Below are 22,264 nucleotides of genomic sequence, written 5' to 3'. Positions count from 1 at the left end.
AAGGGCTGAAGTATTTCATGATTTCTATCAAAACACGCTAAATGGTAAATGCCGAGGAGATGGATGCGTCCTAATTCTGTTGTTTCCAATTCACCTTGGGTGTTCAATTTATTTTCGACTTTTAACTGACAGATTTGGATAGGATGTAAAAATAAATAGTTTAAAAGGAAAAAAAAAGAGTACTAGATTGAATGTACACATTCCTCTTGCTAACAAACAAGTAATGAACATACCTGCAGGAAAAATGGGTTCCTGAAGGAAGTGTAAATGAGGGGTTCGAGAAGAAAGTGTAAATGAGACATGTGGAATTCTAGCTCTCTCACTTGAAAAGGATAATAAATTTAACATGCCTGGGAGTGGTAACAATAATAGAATCAAATAGAATGTAAGAAAAATAAACCACTGAGGAGCACATCCTATCCAATTCCAGTCCTTGTATTTTCGATGGTATATGTAAGCGCTTCCTATCTGTCTCCTGACTACTGAGTCCTGATTCTCCTCTGGCCCAAACCCACCTCCCCAGAAGCCATGGTTAGTAACGCAAGTGTAACTGGTAGACATCTCTTTCCCTTAACGCAAGCTTTTCACGCGACAAAATGTCTGTTCCGCCAATCAATTCTGTGTCCTCCACCAGCAATTGGCTCCCGGGACAAATATAATCTATTAATCCACGCTCGTTCATTTTCAAGCAAAAGGACTCTGCGTAAGGCCTTGAAGGCAACCACGGGAAACGACGCCATATCATCCGCCAATGATTACGAGGACGGCGTGTCGTTAGGAACCATGAAGCTCCCATTAGATACTGACCTTGCAAAATTCGAAACCTTGCTTTTTCAGGTAAATGCATACGGATGTCTTGATGTTTTTGGACTCTTTTTAACTTTGTGTAAGTTTCCTAAGTGTCTCGACACACTACGTTGTGGCTTTTCTTGAAATTTGGTATCTCCTTCTGAGTAAAAGGCATCGTCTTGAAGCTACAAAACTGGATTTTCTTGCTTAAACTTAATGGGGAGTCCTTTTCGTGCTGTTTTAGGCTTTATCTCGGACAACAAGATGAGTACGATGAGTGCTTGTTAATTTGATAAATTGGTCACACCTTTTAATTAATAACCAGGTGATTGACTTGAATAGTTGGATTACACCTCTTACCGTTCGAAACTTGTGTTTTTGCGGTCTATCCTCGCCTAGTTGAGCCCTATGAAACGCCAATAAGAGTTAACTATGATTTGTTGTTTTGTTTCGATGGTACCCATGTATGTTATTGATGCAGGCATGCCAAAATCTTGGAATTTATCAAATAAAACTTTTTCTCCAATTGAGATCAATAAATTGGATAAAGATGTAGACATACTACCATGCTGGTAGGAACGTTAGGGATCAAATTTATCCAGGCTTTGCATTGAGTTGTGATAAAGGATCCAGCAATTGGACAATAATTATGTTGGTCATGAACAGAAACACCTATAAGCTTGACAACAGTAGTGCAGCTTAGAATGCTTAGTTTTCATTGGGCGTCACTGGGCTTTTAGTGTATTTTAGTAAATTCCCAACACACGAACACTAAGCTAGGTGTGTTTTACCTTCCAATTGTATGTAAGGTATAGATAAATTGACAAATGGTATGGGGAATGAACTTGTGTTCCAGGCGTTCTCATTTTCTGCTCAAACTTTCCTTTTCGGCCACTAAGCAAGACCATCTCGGTTCATCTAAGTTGCAACTGAGCACAAATTTGTCTTATTGTATCACTGAAACGATCCTCACAAGTCAAACAGATACAAGTTTGCCGTTGTACCTGCTTATTTGCTTCATTATCTTTGTCAGAACCTTTTCTCTTTTATTCTAATGTCATTACATAATACTTTTCTTTCACTGCAGTGTTGACCTGAATGCCTCTTTATCATTATTATGCATCTTGAACTTGTTATTGACCAATTGTTTCTCGTGCTTGGACTTGACAGTGGGGGAACAGTCTCTGCCAAGGTGCCAATTTACCACTACCAGTACCTCTTAAGGTTCATGCTTATTGATTTTTGGTCAATGTATCATTCTTACATGCTGTTTTAAGTGAATCATACTGAAACTATGCTAACAAAGCAATATATCTTCACTTGACTTGTCCATTTAGTACCAAATGCGAATCCTTTAGGCTTCCCCTCTCTTATTTCAAGAGTACCATCTAGGTTGCTGCCAGCAGCAAAACAAAATTCTTGATTTACATGACTACCTGGTCCTGCTGTATCCTTCTTTAATTGTATAATCTGAGTCAAAACTGAGCGGTGTTCGTAAAAGGCTTTTATCCTAGCTTCAAAGGCCAAACTTGACCTCTGCCAATGCTCAGGAGATGCACAGCAGAAGACAGCTCTCATAAATTTCAGTCCGGGAAAAATGAGGAAAAGTATTGCTGGGCAAGGCTAGTAACCTACTCTTAAGCATTGGCAATTCAGCAAAAATGTTATGGTTTGGATGGCAAGAGGGGCAGGGTAGTGTAAAGTGCATGACCTTGATGATCATGGGAAATTCCTTACCTATTGGGGCAAAATCTTGTGTTATGATGTTGTGAACATTAGACAGGTAGCTGGCACATATATAACAGGCTACACTGCTGTTATTCTTGGATACTGATTTTGAATGGGCTAATGTTGTCCTAAAAGTTATTTGATATATCCTTGGTCATATTGAAACAGGAGGGTGATTGTGAAACTTTATGGGAGGCGGCGTCCGTCTATGAATGGCTTAGTTCTTATTTATGCAATTTATGTGCAGGTTGACAAAATTGCAGGTGGAGCTAGACTTGGCTTTATTACCATTGGAGACGGGAAAACCGAAGTACTAGTCTACATAGATTGCTTAGTTTTTCCAGCCACTGACAGTTCAGGTCCAATTTTTCGGGCCATAAGGAATGGACCCTTGAAAGCTCAGTCACCTCCTGGAGAGCCAAGAATCATGAGAAGCCTTCTAGCAGCTCTTCAAAAATCAGTGGAAATTGCCAGAGTATAAACTTTAACTAATGCTGCTTAGATAGATTACAAATTTACAATTACCTCTGAATGGATATTACTACATGCCAGACTAAATAGCTATGCATTACCGCATTGGTAGAAGGAATGTACCTTGTTACATTGCGCCATCTTCATACTTGCTTTCCAGATTTATGTTTTCATGTTAAAGACTCTAGTCAATGCAATTCTACGTTAACCTTCATGTGTACATGCTAGTTGACATAATCCTCTGTCTTCCTTAGCTTCACAAGAACCGACTTGTGGGGCTGGAGTGAAGGGAGATGAGATGCAAAGAGATAGACAGTATTATCATCCTTCATCAATTTCTAATAGTCTATTTCTTTTCGTAAATGGTATTAATGGCCGCCGATAAGTTCTCACTCGGATTGGATGGTGTAAATGACTATGAAAGCCGAATGAGGAGATGCAATGGTCTGAGGTCCCTTCCACTTTTAACAGTTGGGAAATAGTCTTTGCCAAGGTGCTATCTCGGTGCCCTTAAATTTTAAGGCTCGTACATCATTAATAAATAAATTTTACTAAGAGGAAATTTGAAATAGACTAACAAAAGAGAGAATAAGAATGCCGAGCACATATAGTAACTCCCATCGTTTTGAGTGAATACTTTGTGTTTGATTCAAACAAGATAATATCCGTAATATTTTGTATATGGGTGTAAAAGCAGGAATGAAGTAGTATTGACCATCCTCGTCGCCATCATTAATCATTTGGATGGCCAAAGCCCTGTTTAGACTAGTGGGTGCGTCTTTTAGAAGAAAGTAAATAACAAAAAAGACAGAATAAAAAATTAATTAGAAAGTTTCTTTGAAGGTAATGTAGTGTTCATTAATTTTTAAAATAACAAATAATGACGTTTTTTTTTTTTAAAACGTCAAACTCTTTATTATATTAAAGAGATAAAAAGATGGATAAATTTTTTTATACACTGATAGTATATACACTAGCGGATTTAGATACATGCCGAATAAGTAAAATTTGATGTTTAAATTTAAATTCAGATGATGTGCCATTCAACCAACCCCGTCAGCCAGTGTAAGAAAGATTAATTCTAAAAAGATGACGGCATTCATCATATTTATATTTAATCCTCATCCCCTGGCCCTGGCCACGCTTAAATAATTTAATTCTGGTCCCAATGCTGGCTCATTTAAGCCTTACCCCTACCCTGTATTCCCATCAATCTTACATTGGCTTTATGTTTCACAAAATTCATTTATTGGAAGTATGTATTTTCATGTGAACAAATGAAATAAGATATTGAAACACAATATGAGGAAATTACGTTAAGATTACAAACTATTTGAAAAAAAATGGATAACTTATATCATAAGCAACATATATAATAAGCATTGAAGAACATATATTTACTTATCTATGTACACATATACATATTGTACATATTTTACTTATTTGTGTACATAATATACCCGTGAATTGTGTATAAAATTTATAGATAAATATGATGCAGATGCACTAACTATGCAGGGCGCAGGATAAATTTATAGATGTACTATGCGGGGCTGGAGCGGGCCTTACTCTGCCATCTGAAGCCACCCTGAAAGTTTTGGGCTGGCCACCTGTGCATAACCAAAAATGAAAAGCTTGTAACTTGCAACTCCATTCATGTGGTCAAACAGGTTTGACTTGCCGGCTTCTGTAGCAACATACTGGATGGATTCCTGTCGTCTCCATCTGGATTCTTCTGAGATGCCATACCCACACTCCTCTGCGTACGGACAAAGCCCCGCACCCTTCATCCCTAATCCCCTTTCCTCTTGCGCAATCTTCTTCTGTGTCAGGCATTATTAGTTTGTTGTAAATGAAATCAGGAAAATCATTGTAGAGTGGCTTGGGGAAGATTATGGGTTCTTCTTCGTGTCTATACTCTTTGGTGCCATCACTGCATCCTTCACATGTTAATTTCTCCAAGAACCTTAGTTTCTTGAGCTCTTCCAGAGTTGCAAGACCCCAAGGCGGAGCTTTGCTCAACAAGTCTTCGACACCTCAAAGAATAGTATGTTCCTCTACAGATGATCCCAATTCTATGCCTTCTGGGGAGAATATCCGAAGGTTGATGTCTCCAATTTCTCAACTTTCTATACCATTTTTCGTATGGGCTTCTTTGGGTGAGGGTATGATTTCTGAATATTATGGATGTCTTTTTATTCATGTTTGGATTGTAGGATTTGGAAGCTGTAATTTCATACCGATTTAGATAAACTTTTCTTCGTATATAATAACGTTTCTTTGGGGACGGGTGCTAATTGCTGTTTTGTCTCGCAAAGACCTTTATTTTTAAAGAAGAGTGAGACTGCCTCCTGGTTGTATTGGTCAATATTGCTGGCTCTGTATATATTCAACTTTTCTCAGATTATTAAAATGTTTTCTTCATATTCACAGCAGTTTCTGCATTATAGAAGGGCCAGAAACAGTTGAGGATTTTGTACAAATGCAGCTGCAGGAGATACAAGAGAACATTAGGAGCAGGCGCAATAAAATCTTTCTCCTCATGGAGGAGGTTTGTTTTCTCCTTGCTTTCAGAAAGGGAATAGTATATTCTCTAGTACAATTTGCAAATTTTAATCATTCGATGTTTGTAGGAAATGATCTGCTAAGCTTTTTCTCATACATGTAGGTACGGAGGTTAAGAGTACAACAACACATAAAGAGCATAAAAGTTTCTGATGGGACGGGTGAACAGGAAAATGAGATGCCTGATATCCCCTCATCAATTCCTTTTCTCCCCCATGTGGTGATTCTCTGAAATTTATCTGTGCTTTTGAAGTATGAATTCCCTGAGGGATGAAACTCAACGCATTTATGCTTAGGCAAACAGGATTGAAGCTTTTTATGTCGGGAAAGGAATATCAGCTTTAGTCAATATATGTCTAGGTTGAAATTTGATGAAGCATATAATCCCTGCTGATAATCCTTAGCTGTATAACAGAAACAGATATGTACTCGTTTCTACTAACTCTACATTTTTGTGAGCTATTGTAATTAATCCTCTCTATATCTTCACAATTGCAACTTTAGTCACAAGTAGCTCAATGCATGATTTGACATGTGCATTATGGCATTAGCCTCTATAACCAGGTCATGATGGACGTAGATGCACTTTAAAGAGATTTTGTCTACTATTTTCTTGTTCTATATCATTCTTCTTGATTGAGTCCTAGATTGTTGTTTTTCTCTTCTTTGTCATGCTGTCCAATACTAACTTAGGAATACATCTTTTTCCTTTGATGTAGACGCCAAAGACGCTGAAGCAGCTCTATCTAACAAGTTTTTCGTTTGTATCTGGAATAATTGTCTTTGGGGGGCTTATTGCACCAACTGTGAGCCTTCTCATCCACAAACTACTGTATATGCTGTTGCTATTGTGCAAAACTTATACCATTTGTATTATCTGTCTTGCTTTTGGTTCGTTCTTATGAAAAAAAGGTCTAATATCTGAAAGCAATAAGAATGACCTCTTGCTTGATGTGCTTTCTACTGGATTTACTTGAAGTTAGACATAATCTAAAAACTGCACAGGTCTGATTGTCTAATATAGATTTATACACCATTTCAGGTGTATTTGATCAGACTGATCAAACTAATTGTGCTCGTGTATGATGGCTTGTAAGAATTAGTTTGAAAGTACAATTGTCTATTTTCTTGAAGGTAGTTCTACAATTACGCTGCATATTGTTCTTGTCCATCTCAGAAACAGGACAGATTCACAATATTAGAGAGCTTAAGATGAAGTTGTTAGTTTTGGATGTAAGATTGCAACCAATTTTCCTGCTGGGAAGGTATAATATGAACAAAAAGTTGATGCATGCATGTACAGTGGATAGAGATTATAAAAAAAGTGGAAGTCAACTGTATTCTAAGACCTGAATGATTCGACGAATTCACCTGTGCTACTTGCATAGTACTACATTATTGTTTTGCGACTTATGGAGCAGTTTCACATGGCAGTTGGAGCTGAAATTAGGTTTGGGTGGCACGTCATATGAAGATTTCATCCACACTTTGCATTTGCCTATGCAATTAAGGTATAAATAATACAAAAATTATATGTCAGGAATCGAAAGTTTCTTAATAATATCTCTGTACATTATTTTAGCAGCATTCTTTGGTTGGCAGTTGCTCTGCCATATACAGTTCATTTGGTGGATGTTTTTGAACAATCTTCTCCTTGTATATTCAGTCAGGTCGATCCAATAGTGGCATCCTTTTCAGGAGGCGCAGTGGGGGTTATTTCTGCTTTGATGTTAATAGAAGTGAACAATGTTGAGCAACAAGAGAAGAAAAGATGCAAGTATTGCCATGGAAGTGGTAAGCACAAAAACTTGTGAAGGCTTCTTTCTGGCCTTTCAAAAACTCCCCCTTCCACCCAAGACCTGGTATCTTGTTAAATGAATATTTTCTTTTTCGTAAATAGCTCTTTATTAACCGCTAAGGCTTAGAGAAGCCATGGTTTCTTTTTCTAATCAGATTTCCAGGTTAATGTCAATTGAAAACATTCTAATTTGGTGTAATGAAATATGCTAAGATATCTCAAATTGAATTACAACTGTTCATTTGCTTTTTGTTACTTTGGTTTGCAAAATGTATTTGAATGCTATGTTATGTTACAGTTATATTGTTCTGCAATTAATTTTATTTTCGATATCTGATCGTTGTTAGCCATTACTTCTCTGTCTGCACTGTAATGTCAAAAGGATACTTGGCATGCGCCCGTTGTTCTGCTAGTGGCACGTGCTTAAAATTCGAACCCATCTCGACTAGCAGTGATTCCATCCGCCAATTGCATGGACCAACTACTCAGAGGTGTCAAAATTGCTCAGGCTCAGGAAAGGTATGTGACTTGTTAATTGCATAATTTGTGAACATCTGGTGAATATTCAACACACCTCTCTCAAAGGGAAATTTACCTAGCTAAAAAAGACTATGACCTATCTTGTGTTTTTTGGCATCAGATCATGCTGCTTATTCTGTTCTTGTGTTTTTTGGCATCAGATCATGCTGCTTATTCTGTTGGAAATTAGACTTGGCACCGCAGAATGTTGAAATTTTTTTTTTTTTTTTTTTACACTGAATGCTGATTGCATGCTTTCAGTTGATTTCCAGCTCCTTAAAATCTATCTGCCATTTTTGCTGACTCCTTGTCTCTTTGATAGGTGATGTGCCCGACATGCCTTTGCACTGGGATGGCCATGGCAAGTGAACATGACCCTCGAATAGATCCCTTCGATTAAGGGCAGTCCTCTGAGCAAACGGACTTGCATGATATCAAAAGTTGAAATGGAAGATGAAGTTCAACCACAGGTCCTCTGGAAATGGGAATTTGAAAGTTGATCAAAATGCCGACGTATTGATTACTTTCTGGACAAACGCCACATCAATATACAATGCTCGAGTTGGTTAATTTGTCCCATTTTGAAAAGTTAAAAAATACACGATTTATTACTGTATATCTTAGAAAGGCGACGGTCCTGTTCTTCTGCATGACATTTTGTGTGGGAGTTCCCCTGTCTAATGCCCATTCGCTTGCAAATATTTGGGGAAAGGCTTAAATAAAGAATTTAGTTGTATTCATTTGCACCTCGGAATTTGATTTCTAGGAAGAAAAGAGACTGGCGTATAAGTATATGCTTCTTCAGAAGCTGTCTTTTCCAAGCTTAGCATTTGGCCACAGAAAAAAGAAAAAAAAAAAAACTGGGAATAAAATGAAAAGTAAGCCGTTATCCAAACTAGTTGAAGATGAAAAAAATGTACTATAATTTATCATCCAAGAAATAAAAATGATAAAGTGCAATCAACACAGTTTTATTATTTAGATACACTTTTGGTGCGCATCACAGGGTTCGCAACTGCATATTAGAGCGATTTGAGCCATGGCGTCTGTGTACTGTAATATCCTAAAATTTCTTTAGAATATAGACACAAATAGACAGTTTGGCCGAGTGGTCTAAGGCGCCAGATTTAGGCTCTGGTCCGGAAGGGCGTGGGTTCAAATCCCACAGCTGTCAACATTTTTGCACTAGTACTCTTTGATATTCAGAGATGGGGCACTGAAACGACATCGTCTTGACGGTACCCCTCTTCCATATCCTCTGGGGTCTCGGTCTCTCGTCTTCTCTTCTCGTCCCTTCCAAACTTCCACCACGATACTGTCTCCATTCTTAGTTCCCATCTTCTTTAATTTTCCTATTCAACAACGCCCCACCAGCTCTAAGCCCCATCAATGTCTAGAACTCTATCTCTAGTAACCAAGCCCGGTTCAAAACTCCTGAACCGGTTCCTAATCTTGCCGTGCCCCAATCCGATCCTTCACCAGTCCAGTAGGACCCTCGAAACCCTAGCTTTCGAAGAAGTTTTATCCTCCCCAGACAAGCCCTACACTTATACAGCTTTCATACTTCACGGCCTCTTAGGCTCCGGTCGCAACTGGCGCTCCTTCTCCCGTTCCCTCGCTTCCTCTCTTTCAGGTACATTACAAATGTCTATCGGACATTGCATTACAACCATGTGATCTGAGCTAATTATTTTCCCCTTTTGTCTTTGGTGTGTTTTTTGAATTTGAGATAGGATGGAGGATGGTGATGGTGGATTTGAGGAATCACGGGAAGTCGGCCGAGATAACAGGACTGTCGCCACCGCATACTATAGGGAGTGCGGCTCGAGATTTGGCTGATTTGGTGAAGTCAAAAGGATGGGATTGGCCTGATGTGGTTATAGGGCACTCCTTGGGTGGCAAGGTGGCCTTGGATTTCGCTCGGAGTTGTGCTCGTGGTGATTATGGGGAACATGCTTGTTTGCCCAAGCAGGTCATTTTCCTAGTATCCTGTTCCATTGATAATTCGTCTGCTGTCTTTGGTTGTTAATCACTCTGGGAGTTGTGGCATGCTTTTTTCTTCACTCTGTTACTGTACCCACAGTTGCTTGTCATTTTACTGAAATACTTGCTCCTATTATCGTTGTCCCTTTTGTGCATGAAAGCCTGAACTGGCATGTGTTATTAAGTAGGATGTACGTTTTGATAGCCCAATGATAGTGTCCCTTTTACCAGTCCCAGTGATAGGCAATTTGTTGTGCGTTCAGTTGCCTACTTTTTCGAATTTTATAGAACTCCGGTTTTTAAATTTCCTTGACTGGAATCTATTGTAACTTCTGATAACTTATGAGTACTGCCGAGCTTCTGGTATCATCTTGGCTGGTTATTTTTCGAATTTTAATGTTCTGCTGCACAGTTCAATCTTTAGTGTTGAAGAGTAAAAGGTGTATGAACAACGTGACTACTGCAAACAAGCTAGCTTTAATTCTCTCCCAAAGATGCTTTTAAGGATACCATACCTCATTAAATCAATTGTAAAGGTTTTTGCAACTCATTCTTGTATACCTGCAATGCAAGCGTTCATATTGAATTTAAATTTTTGCCACCTCAGATACTTGTCAATTGAGTACTTGTACTTTACTCGTATCTGTAACAATTTATGGTTCACTCATGCATAAGACTCCTGATGCAGAGCAGTTATGGGTACTTGACTCAGTCCCTGGGAAAGTAGACCCTGAGGAAAGTGATGGAGAAGTGGAGCAAGTATTGCAGACCTTGCAATGTCTACCTTCATCAATTCCATCTCGAAAGTATGTCGATTTCCCCCTCTGATGATTTTTTTGTTTCCTATATGCATACTTTATTGTGCACTACCAGCCAAGTCTCAGATTGTTGAGACAGGAATTGTGCGCTCATGTTATGTGAATATTTCCTGTGGTATCTTTTGTGATTAGCTGACAATTTAAGTGTCTTCAGTTTTACTCAACCTGGTTAAAGGTACTCTATTACTGCTTTACCTGGTTAAAGGCAATCTATTGTTGCTTTATGGCATGCTTCTTGGAAAAGCTGATCTTTTGAACTTTTCTTCATTAGAACCGATAAACCTATCAGGTACAGCCTTTAAAAAAAATGTACAACAATTTTAGTTTCAATTTCTATAGCAGGTCAAATTCGACAACTACATAGATTTATTTATTTATTTTTTTTGAGACAAGCAACTGCATGGCTGTGAAGTTCTGTGCTTTATCTCTCACACATCAGTATTCTTTTGCCTTAGTCTTCCCTCTTCTATTCGGGTTATACTTACTTAACGTGCCATTCTGTCGGGAATCATCTTCTTAGATGGTTGGTGGATCACATGATGAAGCGTGGGTTTTCAAAGGCATTGTCAGAATGGATTGGAAGCAATCTGAAGAGATCCGGAGACCAAGAGACATGGGCATTTAATTTTGAAGGTGCAATCCAGATGTTTAATTCTTATAGGTACACTAATCTGCTGCTTGTTATGATTATAGGATGAAAATTATTGCTCACTGTCTGACCGCTGCCAAAGAAAAATCTAGGAACAAAAATTTCATAATCTGAAAAGTAAGAAGAAAATATGTTTTTTTGTACATTTATCGATCCGGGAGGGGGAAAATAAGAAGAAAGAGTTACCAGTTGTAAGTGGAACTCATTGTTGAATAAATAAAATTTCATCAGGGAAACAGATTATTGGTCTCTGTTGGACGAACCTCCCAAAGGGATGGAGATAGCAATCGTCCGGGCTGAGAACAGTGACAGATGGACGCAAGACACCATTCAGCGCATTCAAAGGCTTGCTGCCAAAAGAGTTGATGAAGCTGATGGGAAAGTCTCTTATCATGTTCTTTCCAAATCAGGGCACTGGGTTCATGTGGATAATCCAAAGGGCCTTCTTCAGATTGTGACTCCTGAACTTGCATCTATAACTTAGTTGCATTTTTTGTCAAGCTTTGAGGTTTTTTCGCATGGAAAGCTTTCCTGCTTTTCCATCAAGTGGAAATATAAACAATCAATATACCCCACAGAAAAAGAAATTTTATTTGTCGTTGAACCTAGAAGCTACCTACTTGAGTTTTATATATACGGGTGCATGCTAAACTTCAGTAAATCACATACTGTTATTAACATGTGCTTGGATAACAATTTTGGAAGTACAAGTTAGCATCATCATGTGCTTGTGTGCATGACATATCAGTAATTATTTGAATGTTTTTGTTAGTAATATTTGATCAGCAGCACTTTCTGGGTGGAAAATACCTACTAAATGGTCCGAGCATCCCACAACACTTGGCAGTCTGTCTATGTGCTGCCATTTCATGCAACAGTGGAAGGATCCATTGGAGTTGAATCGTGCAACTGTTCTAGCTGCATCACCCTCCAATCGCTGTATCAAATTCTGATCGGCTCATTCTTTTATTGCTATATGCACTTGCTGCTGTCTCTAGACCCTGTGCATGTGAGTGTGGCCTGAATTTTGAGATAGAGGATGTCTGATAGTGGTCTGTTGTCGTACTCGATAGTGTCTGTTAGAGTGTAGCTTACTCCATGTGAAGAAATTCAAGTGGTAAGTTGGATAAAATTGTATTTTTTTCGTTGAAGTCATCTTTGAGCTTTCTTATGAATGAAATGTTTGTCTTCTTGGTTAAAGGCATTAATCAAGGGATTGTTGCACAAGGTCTCATTTTTTGTCAGGTTCAAGGAGTAACAATCTATTTTCAGCTAGTGGTTCTTCAGTTTTGCATTCTGTAATTTGATAATATACACGAAGCAGAAATTAATCTGGAAATGGGTGGCAAATTAAATCCTTAGGTCTCTGGATCATGTCCTTTCGTCCTTTGTTTCATTGACTGTAACCATAATGATTTTCATATTTGGTGTGTTGGAAGTTCAACCAAGAATTCCAGAGGAAGCAGCATCCGAGAACATGTAAAGCAGGATGTAGAAGCTAGCCACGTACCCTTTTTCCTGCTGGGAGGGTTCCCTGCCTTCCCCTTGCTTCTGCCTTCTTTTTTAGCTTGTTGATGTTGATGCTTTTAGAAACTCGAAATTAGTCTTTTAAGGATGGGACTTTTATATTGTTGCCCCGTTTGCTATTAGAGTGGCAAGGGGGGCTCTGTAGGTCCCTACATTTATTGCCACTCTTTTAACTTTGTCAGCTTGCAGTTGATTCACTTGCAGTTGATTTTCGTGGGTGGTAGATGGTTCATTTGCTTTAAAATGTTATCGTTGTGCTAATTGCTGTCACGTTGCAACTAAATGTGGTATTGAAAATGCTGGTCATTTGAAGTGGTATCGAAAATTGTATAGTTTGCTTTTAGTGGCTTTTCTGGTGAACAACTGTATTATATAATCTATCTACCGTCGGAGATTGATTTCCGGAGAGCTTGATGTCCGTGATTTTTGTAGATGGCTTTTCTGCTGAAGATTTTGCAAGCGTCCTATGTTTCTGTGCCTTTTATGATACAAAGCTTGGAGATTGTGCCACATTCAAGAGCTGTATGGCTTGTTCTGAAGATTTTCATGCCAACTTTGTATCCCGATTGTTGGGTCCGTGTGGTTGATTCGATGTGAAATTTATTCGCAGATAGAGATAGTCGACTTTGATGGTCTACAAATCAGTCATGGGGGAAAAAGGGAAAAGATACAATTGGCCAGCCACAATCTCATGTTTGGGAAGAAGACGAGGAAAAATCCATGAAAGCAACACAAAATCATTTAGACTTTTATAACCCACCAAATCCTTGATGGAGAAAAATCCTCGAAAAAGACGACCTAAAACCCACCGAAACGAAAGATTTTGGCTTATCCTTGATGAAAATGTTCCACCCGCTCTGAAAATATTGGAATGAAAGTTTTTCTTTCCATCATGTTATTGTGACCGAAAAGACATTTATTCTAAATGAAAGGACTTTTTCATTCGGGACATTTCGGGTTGGTGTCCTTTACCGCCGCCACAAGGTTGGCACTTGGCACCAAACTGAGGAGATAATAATGTCTGACATTCAAGAAGTTCAATTGCTGAACGGAACTAATTATCAACTGGGATTTTTTTAACTTGGATTATTACAAGAAAATCTATCACAAAATGTAGAATTAGAGAAGCAAATCGAGCCCATTCACGTACAGTGCTTTACGAAATTAATAGTAGTACTACTTTATTTCTTGACCTCAATTTCACGCATACATTCATATCCATATAACAACGAAAGGATTTCCTGCACGATCCCACGACTTTGAAATTTGAAATCATTACAGGAAAATTGCTGCGTATTTGAATATATTACTAAAACACGACTGACTTTTGGCACTGGACGGACAGCATATCACCTGAAATTGAAGCGCCGTCTCCACATCCTTTTTTTTGACCTTCGCCACTGGGTTACAAGGCATTAGCTGCAGGTGGTAATTTTAATTCTTTCAATCAGAGATTTGCTATCCAATCCTTTGCTGTAAAAGTTGTCATAGAACTGTTGCAGGGTGAAATCTCGATACAAGGCTGGTTTGTCAGGCGACAGCAACTCCGGCAGGGGTCCATATGTGCCGAGTTCTCTCCATTTCGTCAGGTTGAAAAATGTAACGATGGAGATGCGGTGCTCGTTGGAGGCATTTGCCAACACTCGGTGTTGCACGCTTCTATATTCGCCATTTGAGACTATCTGGTAAAAATCGTGCCGAAAAAGAGTAGAGTAGGAAGGATATCGCTATCATTTATATGTCCCAAGTGCTTAATAACTCCAGAACATGCGCTAATTTGTTGTACCATCAATCACCTGCAGCTATCTTTTTTTGTTTAACTTGTCGTACAATAATATATTTTCAAGCGATAAGTTTTGGACATCAACCAGTACTACATTTGTTTTCCCAGTATGCATGACTGACGTGTCTACTATGTGACCTTTTAAACTGTATCATCTCTATATAGTATATACTAACTAGGATATCGAGCAGGACGTTTGACTACTGACTTTCCGTGCATAAATTCTTATTATCAATTAATTTGAAAGAATTTCTTGATTCCCCAGAAAAATATGAATTCTAAATAAGTTTAACACTTGTGGGGTTTAATCACTTCTATTCTTTCCTAGTTTATCAGTAAGCGACCTGCATAAATCTGCTTATAGAAATTCAAAACGTTTCTCCCGCCCCAAAAACACAAAAAAAAAAAAAATAATAAAATAAAACGTTGTGTGAATTTTTTTTTTTTTTTTTTTTTTTTGCTTTATAAAAAAAAGTAGTACAGTACTAGTTTTCTTACCTGAAGAAAATCTCCCATGTTAATTATCAGCCCTCCTGGCAAGGGCTTCACATCAACCCAGGCATCCCCATGCTTCACTTGCAAGCCAGGAACCTGATTCTGCAGCAAAACAGTGATGATACCAGGATCCGTGTGCGAGGTAATCCCCATGGTTAGATCCGGCTGGGGACAGGGAGGGTATATAATCCCTACAACCGCCCTAGCATCCGAAAATGTCAACTCCTTGAACTTGCCGGCTTCCAATCCCAACCCTAAACTCAACAACTCCATCACTGTATCAGCCACCTTCTTTGCGTGCACGTCCCACTCCACCACCTGCCTCCTACAGACCTCCGGTATGTCCTCCGCTTTCGGGGGCTGAGGAGACATCCACAACTGTAGCGAATCATGCCAACATGCAGCTTGCGAACGGTACAGGTCGTTGTTGCTCGAGTACATCACGCCATGGCCTTCTTGATCTCGCTTATAATACTTAGCTTTTTCTTCTCCGGGCTGCTCGTGGAATGCTTTAATGGCAGCGATTGTCTCGTCAAGTACTGAGACAGGGACCCCGTGGTTGACTACTTGGAAGAAACCCCAGCTACTTGCGGCTTCACGGATTTGTTCTACGATCTTTGGTCTGTGGAAATCAGAATGAAGGTTTGATAAATCGACGACAGGGATTCCTGTGCCGCAGGATGTTGTAGAAGATTTGAGGTCCGAGAGGGTTTCCGGGGGATGTAGAAAGATACTTGGGATGGTGGAGATACCCGAGTCGGATAGACCCTTTACTCCCATTTTGGACTCGTCAAATTCCTTCAGCTGCTCCATTCGGTCACTGCTGGTAGTCGTCACAGCTGCTGCCATGGTAGTTTGCTAATTAACTTGATTTGTGCTGTTGTGGGGAATTCTGTGGAAGAAATGAAAACGTCGGTCGGGGGTGGGTTTAATACTTTAATTGCTAAAACTTTCCATTCGGCAATTCATCCTGCGGTCTGCAGTGTGGTACCCACTACGTGTATTAGTGGAAGGCACGTGACAATCAGCAAGTGATTATTCACTATTTTGGTAAAGACATTATTGAGGGCGCACCGTTCCACTATGGAGGCAAATGTCTCGTGTTCACGTGTATTATATGGACGACAAGGTTTGAGTTCAACCGAATGTTAAACAAAGTATAAATGTCATTGTAGGTCGCGTCTACCCACCTTCCATTCACTTGGGATCCTCGCTGACATATTTTCTATGCCAATCCAATGCCACCTCTAATATGTCGCCAAGTGTCCTGTTATTATTTACACTTTAATTTTTTAATAATTCAAATTGATTTGGTTTAACACAAATTTTCTCTACCCTCTAAAACTTTGAACCAAAATTAACCGACTGGTCTAATTCAAATACCATAACCACTCACGATCTGTTGCATTGGGGAAAAAGAAAAAGAAAACCTAAACAAAATTGCCTCCAAACTCTTTCATCGGTGATTGCTTTGAACAAAGCCAAAAAGAGACAATCGGCAGTGGAGACAAGGAATAACATAATAAATATTTGGAAACAAAGAAGTCCAATTATGCACAGAATCTGGGATGATGGCTTCAGGTTCAGAGAACTTTCCATGGAGATTTCTATCCATGAAGTCCTGAGTTTTTCCTAAGTCAGCAGTAGCTTGCATTGTGCTGGTTACTTTTCGAACCCAGAAAGGATTTGAAACAAAAGTACCCCAAATGCATAAATATCACTTTTCTCTGTAAACCGGCCAGTAGGACTGTACTCAGGAGCCAAATATCCCATCGCAGCGCTATCCTTGAGTGCTGAGAAGACAGTATCATTAGTAAGTAATTTGTGGAGACCCGAATCAGAAAGCAAAGGTCTGTTTCGTTGATCAATCAGCACAGAAAATATGATACTGTCTTCTCAGCATAGAAAATATGTCACTGAGGATCCCAAGTGCCTTCCACTGGCATAGTTTTCACTTTGTCAAAGGCTTCTTTATCAATTCGCCCATTAATTAGTGTTCTTCTTTGATAATAGCCATTTTTCTTCTGACTAGTACTGCCACTATTTTCCACTAATACAACAACTCATACTCCTCTTTTGCAAATAAGAAACGTCACCGAGAATATATAATTCAAACCAAACCACGCGAACAAGGTAAGGTATCCTTGTCGTGTTCCAATGCAAAAAAAGATAAACATGTTGGTACTTAAATTTAGTTCATCCTAGGCCTATTCATGCTCCAAGCATCTAAAGTCTCAATTTTAACAGCCTCAGTGCCATTATTGAATACGTATAAGTGAGCCTTGTCGGAAACGGCTAAGGTTGGATAAACCCTGGATGAAATGCACGTCTTCCCTCTGGCCCCAAAACTCTCTACAACTGAATGATCAATCTGCCAGAAAAAAAAAAAAAAAGGAATAAGCAAAAATGATTTAACTACAGAATACCTGCCAGTCTTAGCAAAAATGATCGATCAATCAGCCGTACCAAACTCCTGAGGGAAAGCTTCTTATCGGTCAAATCTACATCTACAAATCCCGCAAATGAAGGCGTGTACAGCCCATCCATTAAAGAAGAACTGAAACGCAGAGGACGAGACGGAATGAGGTTAAACAAATGAATGTTGACGAGAAAAGCACAACAACTGAAGCGAATAATAATATTATTACTAATAGATTTGATGGTGTTGTAACTAAAAGGAAACAAACCTTCGAGCATCAGAGCACATGAGAACCACATGCTGGTATCCGGCTTTAAAAACTCTGAAGAACACGGGAGTGTACTCTTCCAGGTTTTCGGAGGCGAGCGTCAGGAGACCAAATGGACCAAGCCCACCTTCAACGGTTGAGCCTCTCCGGCCGCAGACGTCCTGAGCATCAAGCGTTTTCCACGCCGGGTCAAACTGTTCTGCCAGGTCCAAGCTAGAGGCGGCGAAGGAGAATGTCACTTCCACGTCGGCCTGCAATATGAATGGTCCGCTCACTAAATACTAAATACTTCCCTCTTTCTGCCATGCATTATTTACGCTCAAATCAAATGCAGCAGTATTAAGAGTATATTTACCCCGGGCACGAACCTGGGCTGCAGTTATTCCCGTCACTTCAACAACGTCGCCTTTTTTAAGCACCTGACCGCTTAAATGGACATTTTCCCCCCTCAAACTTTCCAATTCTGGAATTGGCCACTGCAACAGTTGTTTGCCATTGGGGTCCAGCGTAATTACTCGCGGGATCAACTGAAAAAATGCCCAGCGGAATCGTTCGACAACCACAGAATTAGGAGTCTTAGAAACTGCTTGAAAAAAAAAAAAAAGAGGAGTCTTAGAAATTTGGGTAGTACCTGAATGCCGGCCCATCCCTTCGTCATATCATCATAAGCAGTGTCCGACTCATTGGCCCAACCCCACAAAATCCTCCGATTCTTGCTATGATCGAAGAACGATTTAGAAGCATAAAAGTTGCCATAATCATATCTCAAACCGTTCCAACCATCCCGCGATGTATCATCCGGAATGTACCTGTCTTTATCGGTGTCATAACTTCCGAGGGTGTAGTACTCATACCTAGTAACGTCAAGGCTAACCTTTAAGACGTGCTTAACATTTGGGCCCAGCACGGACGTGTCCAACCCATTTGATCCTTGCTTTGGGACAGGGTAGAAATCAGGACATTCCCAATTTCCAGTTCCCGCAGCGGTGTGCAATGGATGCTTTGCCTTGGTCCATCTCAAGAAGTCTCTGCTCCTATACAGAAATGCCACTCCCCGATGCTTCCTCTTACCGCCCAGCAGGATTCTCCAGCGGCCATCCCGGCCCAACCAAGCGGTTGTTGGGTCACGGAAAGCCGTTTTGTTTTCTCCGGCTTGGGGAACGATTAAGGGGTTGTTGTCGGGCTTGACCCACTCTCGAAGGTACGGATCAGAGAGGTTGGCTGGCACGGCGTAGTTCTGGACTTGGGTATTGTTCTGGTCTACTATGCCAGTGTAGAGGATTACGGGCCTATTCCCCGGAAGGACAGTTGCGGACCCGGACCAGCAGCCGTACTTGTCAAAGGGTTTCGATGGGAAGATGGTGGGGTCTAACGGGGTCCAGTTGATCAGGTCAGTAGATACTGAATGGGCCCAAACAATGTTGCCCCACACAGCACCTTTTGGATTGTACTGGTAGAATAGATGATAAACACCGTTGTAATACATTGGTCCTGTAATTACTAATTAGTTAGACGCTGTAAATAAATAAATTAAGGAAGGCAATAACTAATTTCATATGAGAATACATCAACTGTTAAGAAGCTTAAAAGCGTCATTGCCCACCATTCGGATCTGTCCAGCAAGATTTGTTTTAGAGTCCCACGGCAACATGCAAGGCAAAGCAAAAAAGGTGAGATAATTATTAGCAAAAAAAAAAAAGAAGCAAGAAAACTCACAAAATAGTTCCGAGCAACCAAAAAAGAACACCAACACAGGTAACGTAGTTTTGTCGTAAGGTGATCATGGAATTAATTTAGCATTTTCAATATTAATAATTGGGTCCATATTAGGAATTGCTATCCTCAAGCGATTTAAGCTCATTCCATTGCAGCATATTTTCATCATTCGGGCCGGGTAATATTTTCTACGTGGAAGCCGTCAGAAGCGCCAAGAATCTTGGAGTGGATTATGAAATAATAATATACTTCTACTCATATTCCGAAATGGATAAAACTTTGAACCTGTAACAGGCGTAACATTCATGATTCAACAACGTCTCAGAAGAATACGGAGAAAAAGAAAAGATATTATTGTTTTTATAGGAAGAAAACAAATTTTGTTTAAAGTAAGGGAAGAGTTACTAGTATTTTTTTTTTTGAAGTAAATAAAATATACATAGTAGAGTACAAGAGTTTATACGTTTGCAGTTGCATGTACAAAATAAGGGGAACTGTAAAATAAATAAATAAATAAATGTTACGCCATCTTTCTGATGCATGCATGCACAGAATGGAAATAAATCCATAAGGGAAGGGAGCATTCAATTGCTTTTATAAATTGAGATCGCCGCCGGCAGAAGGTCATAATTCATAAACCAGACGTCTTCCTCTGAAGCATCATATCGAATTTTCCACACCACTGCCGAAACTCATGCCGTGTTCTCTATCTTTGAGAGCATCATTAACTTACAACTCAGATTATCTTTCAATTAAAAAATCTGTCATCTTTTGTGCTTATATGTAGTCTATTTTGAAGTACTAAACCTATCTGATGAGCATAACTAGTGTACCAGCTTCCCAGATTTTCTACATCAATCTGGAGGAAACATGTAAAACATTGTACATTTTTTTTAAACGAATACTCAAAAAAAAAAAAAAATTAACCATTTTGTAAAAGCTGACTCTGTAAAATTGATTTCTTTAAAAAAGGCATTTTAAATAAATGAATAGGTGTTCTTGAAAAGAGTTTGAAGAATAGATTTTGACAAAAAGATGACGATATATTAGCCTTGTATATGCTATATCAATGAAATATAAATGAATTTTTTTTCTGATTAAATGATTTCTTAATCTAATTAATTATTTTTTTTCACGAAGATTAAATGGTGGACGCAGAAAACAAGAGATACATAGACGATGAATCTAGAAATAAGTTGAGAATGGAAAGAGAATAGAAAGACTATAAAACGCGGGCAGTTAGTGATCACTCAGAACCAAAATCCAAAAATTTTCGACATTTTTGGACCCAAAAAAAAAATCTCAAATTAAATCTATCAGTTGAGAACAAAGGTATGGAAGGAAGGAGAGTGCAAAACGTACCGTTAATCCAATGCCGCTTGGGTTGAAAGTGGTAAGCGGTTCTGTGCAGACGCCCAACGTTTGAAGCCGTAAGAGACTGGTAATCAGGATAAACCTTGTGCGAGGCTTCGACGCCATTAATGGAAACCAAAACGCAAGTGAAAACTAGTGCCAAAACCCATAAAATCTTTTCACTGCAAAACTGCCCCATTGGCCTTACTTGCAGAACAGCGCTGGAACTTGTCTAAGAATCAACACAAATCCGCAACAACTATATGTTTTTCGGCGGTCGCAGAAATTGGCCGGCTATTGCAATTTAGCAAGCGCAAGGAAAGAAGGACGTGAGACGTACGTGATTTTTTTTTTTGCAAAAAAAAAAAAGAGAGAGAGAGAGGGAGAGAGAGAAATGTTGGAGTAGTCAATGGTTAAAATCCTCTGTATTTATAGAATTAACAGAAGTTTATTAGGGATAGGATTGGTTATTGGATAACTTTGAAAATTAGACCGTGTTTGTTCCGGAAACGTGCTAACTGATTTGTTCAAAATCTTTTTGGTAGTAATTTTATCTTTCCTTGTTTCAACGACTTTTTCTTTAACTTTTGGAAATTGCAATCAGCTATAACCTATAAAAACATTTGTTGTATCTTCACTGTTTTTTTTTTCTTGTATTTTATTCTTTGAGCAATTTCACTTTCCTCTACTGTGTTGTTTTTTTCCTCCTTTAAAATACTTTAATTTGAATGATTAATGTACTAATAAAAACCTCCATCTCTCTAATCCCGAGGAAGGATTAATTTAGCTTATGAGAATCTTGCCAGATAATAATAATATCTATAATAATATTACATGGAACATTGGAACTAGAAACAAAGTAGTATCTACATTTGCTGCACCGATGGAAGTATATTTTTTCATAATAAGTGGGAAAAGTACTTAACTACTTATTATTCCTGGAATAAAAGATGTTTTGGATAATTCATAGCGAGCAATCGAGAAGGTAGCCGCCAACCAGAGAAAATTTGCATCTTGGACTTCAAAAGTCAAAAGTCAAAAACTATAGCAAAAAAATAGGAGTCAAAATCCCAAAGATTTGGCTATACATTTGCTGCTGGATTTGGAAAATGGCATGTGCTGTTTACGAGGTCAGAAGTTAGATATGCCGAGTCGGGTACAGATGGAATGCAGGTAGCGAAGCCAACCAGTGCCGGGCCGGAATGTTTCACCGACCTACTTGCTTTTGTTGAGAAGAAAAAATGCAACTAGATTTTGTCAAATCAATGGAGTAAGCAGGTTTTCCACATAGATATTTTTGCTACTCCTAAAAAAAAATAAAATGAAGCGCTTGTTTATCCATTAGCAAAAATGATGTGCTGGTTCGTAATTCAGAACTTCTGA

At 39.0% G+C, this 22,264-nt stretch overlaps 5 protein-coding genes and 1 non-coding gene across 12 annotated transcripts; 4 read left to right on the top strand and 2 right to left on the bottom strand.

Moving 5' to 3' along the window:
- Positions 1–390: 390 nt before the first annotated feature.
- On the top strand, positions 391–3,208 carry LOC113694823 (uncharacterized). Of its 3 annotated transcripts, none has more exons than XM_027213713.2 (3): positions 391–837; positions 1,960–1,981; positions 2,765–2,984. In XM_027213713.2, the coding sequence occupies exons 1-3, from the start codon at positions 529–531 to the stop codon at positions 2,767–2,769; spliced, it is 336 nt and encodes a 111-aa protein (XP_027069514.1). In that variant the 5' UTR covers positions 391–528; the 3' UTR covers positions 2,770–2,984. The 3 variants fall into 3 exon arrangements, with proteins under 3 accessions (XP_027069514.1, XP_027069513.1, XP_027069512.1); XM_027213711.2 differs by having other exon boundaries at positions 397–837; positions 1,960–2,013; positions 2,765–3,208; XM_027213712.2 differs by lacking the exon at positions 1,960–1,981 and having other exon boundaries at positions 392–837; positions 2,765–3,208.
- Positions 3,209–4,545: 1,337 nt separating this feature from the next.
- LOC113697311 (protein ORANGE-LIKE, chloroplastic-like) lies at positions 4,546–8,616 on the top strand. 5 transcript variants are annotated; one of them, XM_027216888.2, is made up of 8 exons: positions 4,546–5,091; positions 5,422–5,539; positions 5,657–5,773; positions 6,273–6,359; positions 6,988–7,064; positions 7,220–7,347; positions 7,804–7,870; positions 8,193–8,616. In XM_027216888.2, the coding sequence occupies exons 1-8, from the start codon at positions 4,883–4,885 to the stop codon at positions 8,194–8,196; spliced, it is 807 nt and encodes a 268-aa protein (XP_027072689.1). In that variant the 5' UTR covers positions 4,546–4,882; the 3' UTR covers positions 8,197–8,616. The 5 variants fall into 5 exon arrangements, with proteins under 5 accessions (XP_027072689.1, XP_071910702.1, XP_027072688.1 ...); XM_027216887.2 differs by having other exon boundaries at positions 4,549–5,091; positions 5,425–5,539; positions 7,734–7,870; XM_027216886.2 differs by having other exon boundaries at positions 4,550–5,091; positions 7,734–7,870.
- Positions 8,617–8,964: 348 nt separating this feature from the next.
- On the top strand, positions 8,965–9,044 carry TRNAL-UAG (transfer RNA leucine (anticodon UAG)). Its single transcript has one exon. It is a non-coding gene; the product is annotated as a tRNA-Leu (tRNA).
- A 2-nt stretch (positions 9,045–9,046) lies between these two features.
- Positions 9,047–13,255, top strand: LOC113697323 (uncharacterized). Its single transcript, XM_027216903.2, has 5 exons — positions 9,047–9,503; positions 9,604–9,842; positions 10,547–10,659; positions 11,192–11,332; positions 11,552–13,255. The coding sequence occupies exons 1-5, from the start codon at positions 9,260–9,262 to the stop codon at positions 11,802–11,804; spliced, it is 990 nt and encodes a 329-aa protein (XP_027072704.1). The 5' UTR covers positions 9,047–9,259; the 3' UTR covers positions 11,805–13,255.
- Positions 13,256–14,002: 747 nt separating this feature from the next.
- On the bottom strand, positions 14,003–16,158 carry LOC113694739 (1-aminocyclopropane-1-carboxylate oxidase homolog 4). The gene is made up of 2 exons (XM_027213603.2): positions 15,129–16,158; positions 14,003–14,529 (listed from the first exon to the last, which is right to left on the bottom strand). The coding sequence occupies exons 1-2, from the start codon at positions 15,972–15,974 to the stop codon at positions 14,263–14,265; spliced, it is 1,113 nt and encodes a 370-aa protein (XP_027069404.1). The 5' UTR covers positions 15,975–16,158; the 3' UTR covers positions 14,003–14,262.
- A 1,041-nt stretch (positions 16,159–17,199) lies between these two features.
- On the bottom strand, positions 17,200–21,294 carry LOC113695416 (beta-fructofuranosidase, insoluble isoenzyme 1-like). The gene is made up of 7 exons (XM_027214511.2): positions 20,891–21,294; positions 19,416–19,424; positions 18,444–19,303; positions 18,181–18,339; positions 17,813–18,063; positions 17,592–17,682; positions 17,200–17,496 (listed from the first exon to the last, which is right to left on the bottom strand). The coding sequence occupies exons 1-7, from the start codon at positions 21,078–21,080 to the stop codon at positions 17,317–17,319; spliced, it is 1,740 nt and encodes a 579-aa protein (XP_027070312.1). The 5' UTR covers positions 21,081–21,294; the 3' UTR covers positions 17,200–17,316.
- Between the last annotated feature and the right edge of the window lie 970 nt (positions 21,295–22,264).

The sequence above is a fragment of the Coffea arabica genome, chromosome 6e, assembly GCF_036785885.1.
Source record: "Coffea arabica cultivar ET-39 chromosome 6e, Coffea Arabica ET-39 HiFi, whole genome shotgun sequence".
Taxonomy (NCBI): Eukaryota; Viridiplantae; Streptophyta; class Magnoliopsida; order Gentianales; family Rubiaceae; genus Coffea; species Coffea arabica.
This window is presented reverse-complemented; position numbering and strand designations above follow the sequence as displayed.

Excerpts from the sequence above, each read along its gene's own strand:
- LOC113694823 (XM_027213711.2), top strand. The coding sequence starts at position 529 with ATGGTTAGTAACGCAAGTGTAACTGGTAGACATCTCTTTCCCTTAACG. Across the intron at positions 838-1,959 it reads TCGAAACCTTGCTTTTTCAG|TGGGGGAACAGTCTCTGCCA; the intron begins GTAAATGCATAC and ends TGGACTTGACAG. Across the intron at positions 2,014-2,764 it reads CACTACCAGTACCTCTTAAG|GTTGACAAAATTGCAGGTGG; the intron begins GTTCATGCTTAT and ends ATTTATGTGCAG.
- LOC113697311 (XM_027216886.2), top strand. The coding sequence starts at position 4,883 with ATGGGTTCTTCTTCGTGTCTATACTCTTTGGTGCCATCACTGCATCCT. Across the intron at positions 5,774-6,272 it reads TTCCTTTTCTCCCCCATGTG|ACGCCAAAGACGCTGAAGCA; the intron begins GTGATTCTCTGA and ends CCTTTGATGTAG. Across the intron at positions 7,871-8,192 it reads ATTGCTCAGGCTCAGGAAAG|GTGATGTGCCCGACATGCCT; the intron begins GTATGTGACTTG and ends TCTCTTTGATAG.
- LOC113697323 (XM_027216903.2), top strand. The coding sequence starts at position 9,260 with ATGTCTAGAACTCTATCTCTAGTAACCAAGCCCGGTTCAAAACTCCTG. Across the intron at positions 9,843-10,546 it reads ATGCTTGTTTGCCCAAGCAG|TTATGGGTACTTGACTCAGT; the intron begins GTCATTTTCCTA and ends GATGCAGAGCAG. Across the intron at positions 10,660-11,191 it reads TCATCAATTCCATCTCGAAA|ATGGTTGGTGGATCACATGA; the intron begins GTATGTCGATTT and ends TCATCTTCTTAG.
- LOC113694739 (XM_027213603.2), bottom strand. The coding sequence starts at position 15,974 with ATGGCAGCAGCTGTGACGACTACCAGCAGTGACCGAATGGAGCAGCTG. Across the intron at positions 14,530-15,128 it reads ACATGGGAGATTTTCTTCAG|ATAGTCTCAAATGGCGAATA; the intron begins GTAAGAAAACTA and ends GATTTTTACCAG.
- LOC113695416 (XM_027214511.2), bottom strand. The coding sequence starts at position 21,080 with ATGGGGCAGTTTTGCAGTGAAAAGATTTTATGGGTTTTGGCACTAGTT. Across the intron at positions 18,340-18,443 it reads AGGGATGGGCCGGCATTCAG|TTGATCCCGCGAGTAATTAC; the intron begins GTACTACCCAAA and ends GCATTTTTTCAG. Across the intron at positions 18,064-18,180 it reads CGGGAATAACTGCAGCCCAG|GCCGACGTGGAAGTGACATT; the intron begins GTTCGTGCCCGG and ends TTCATATTGCAG.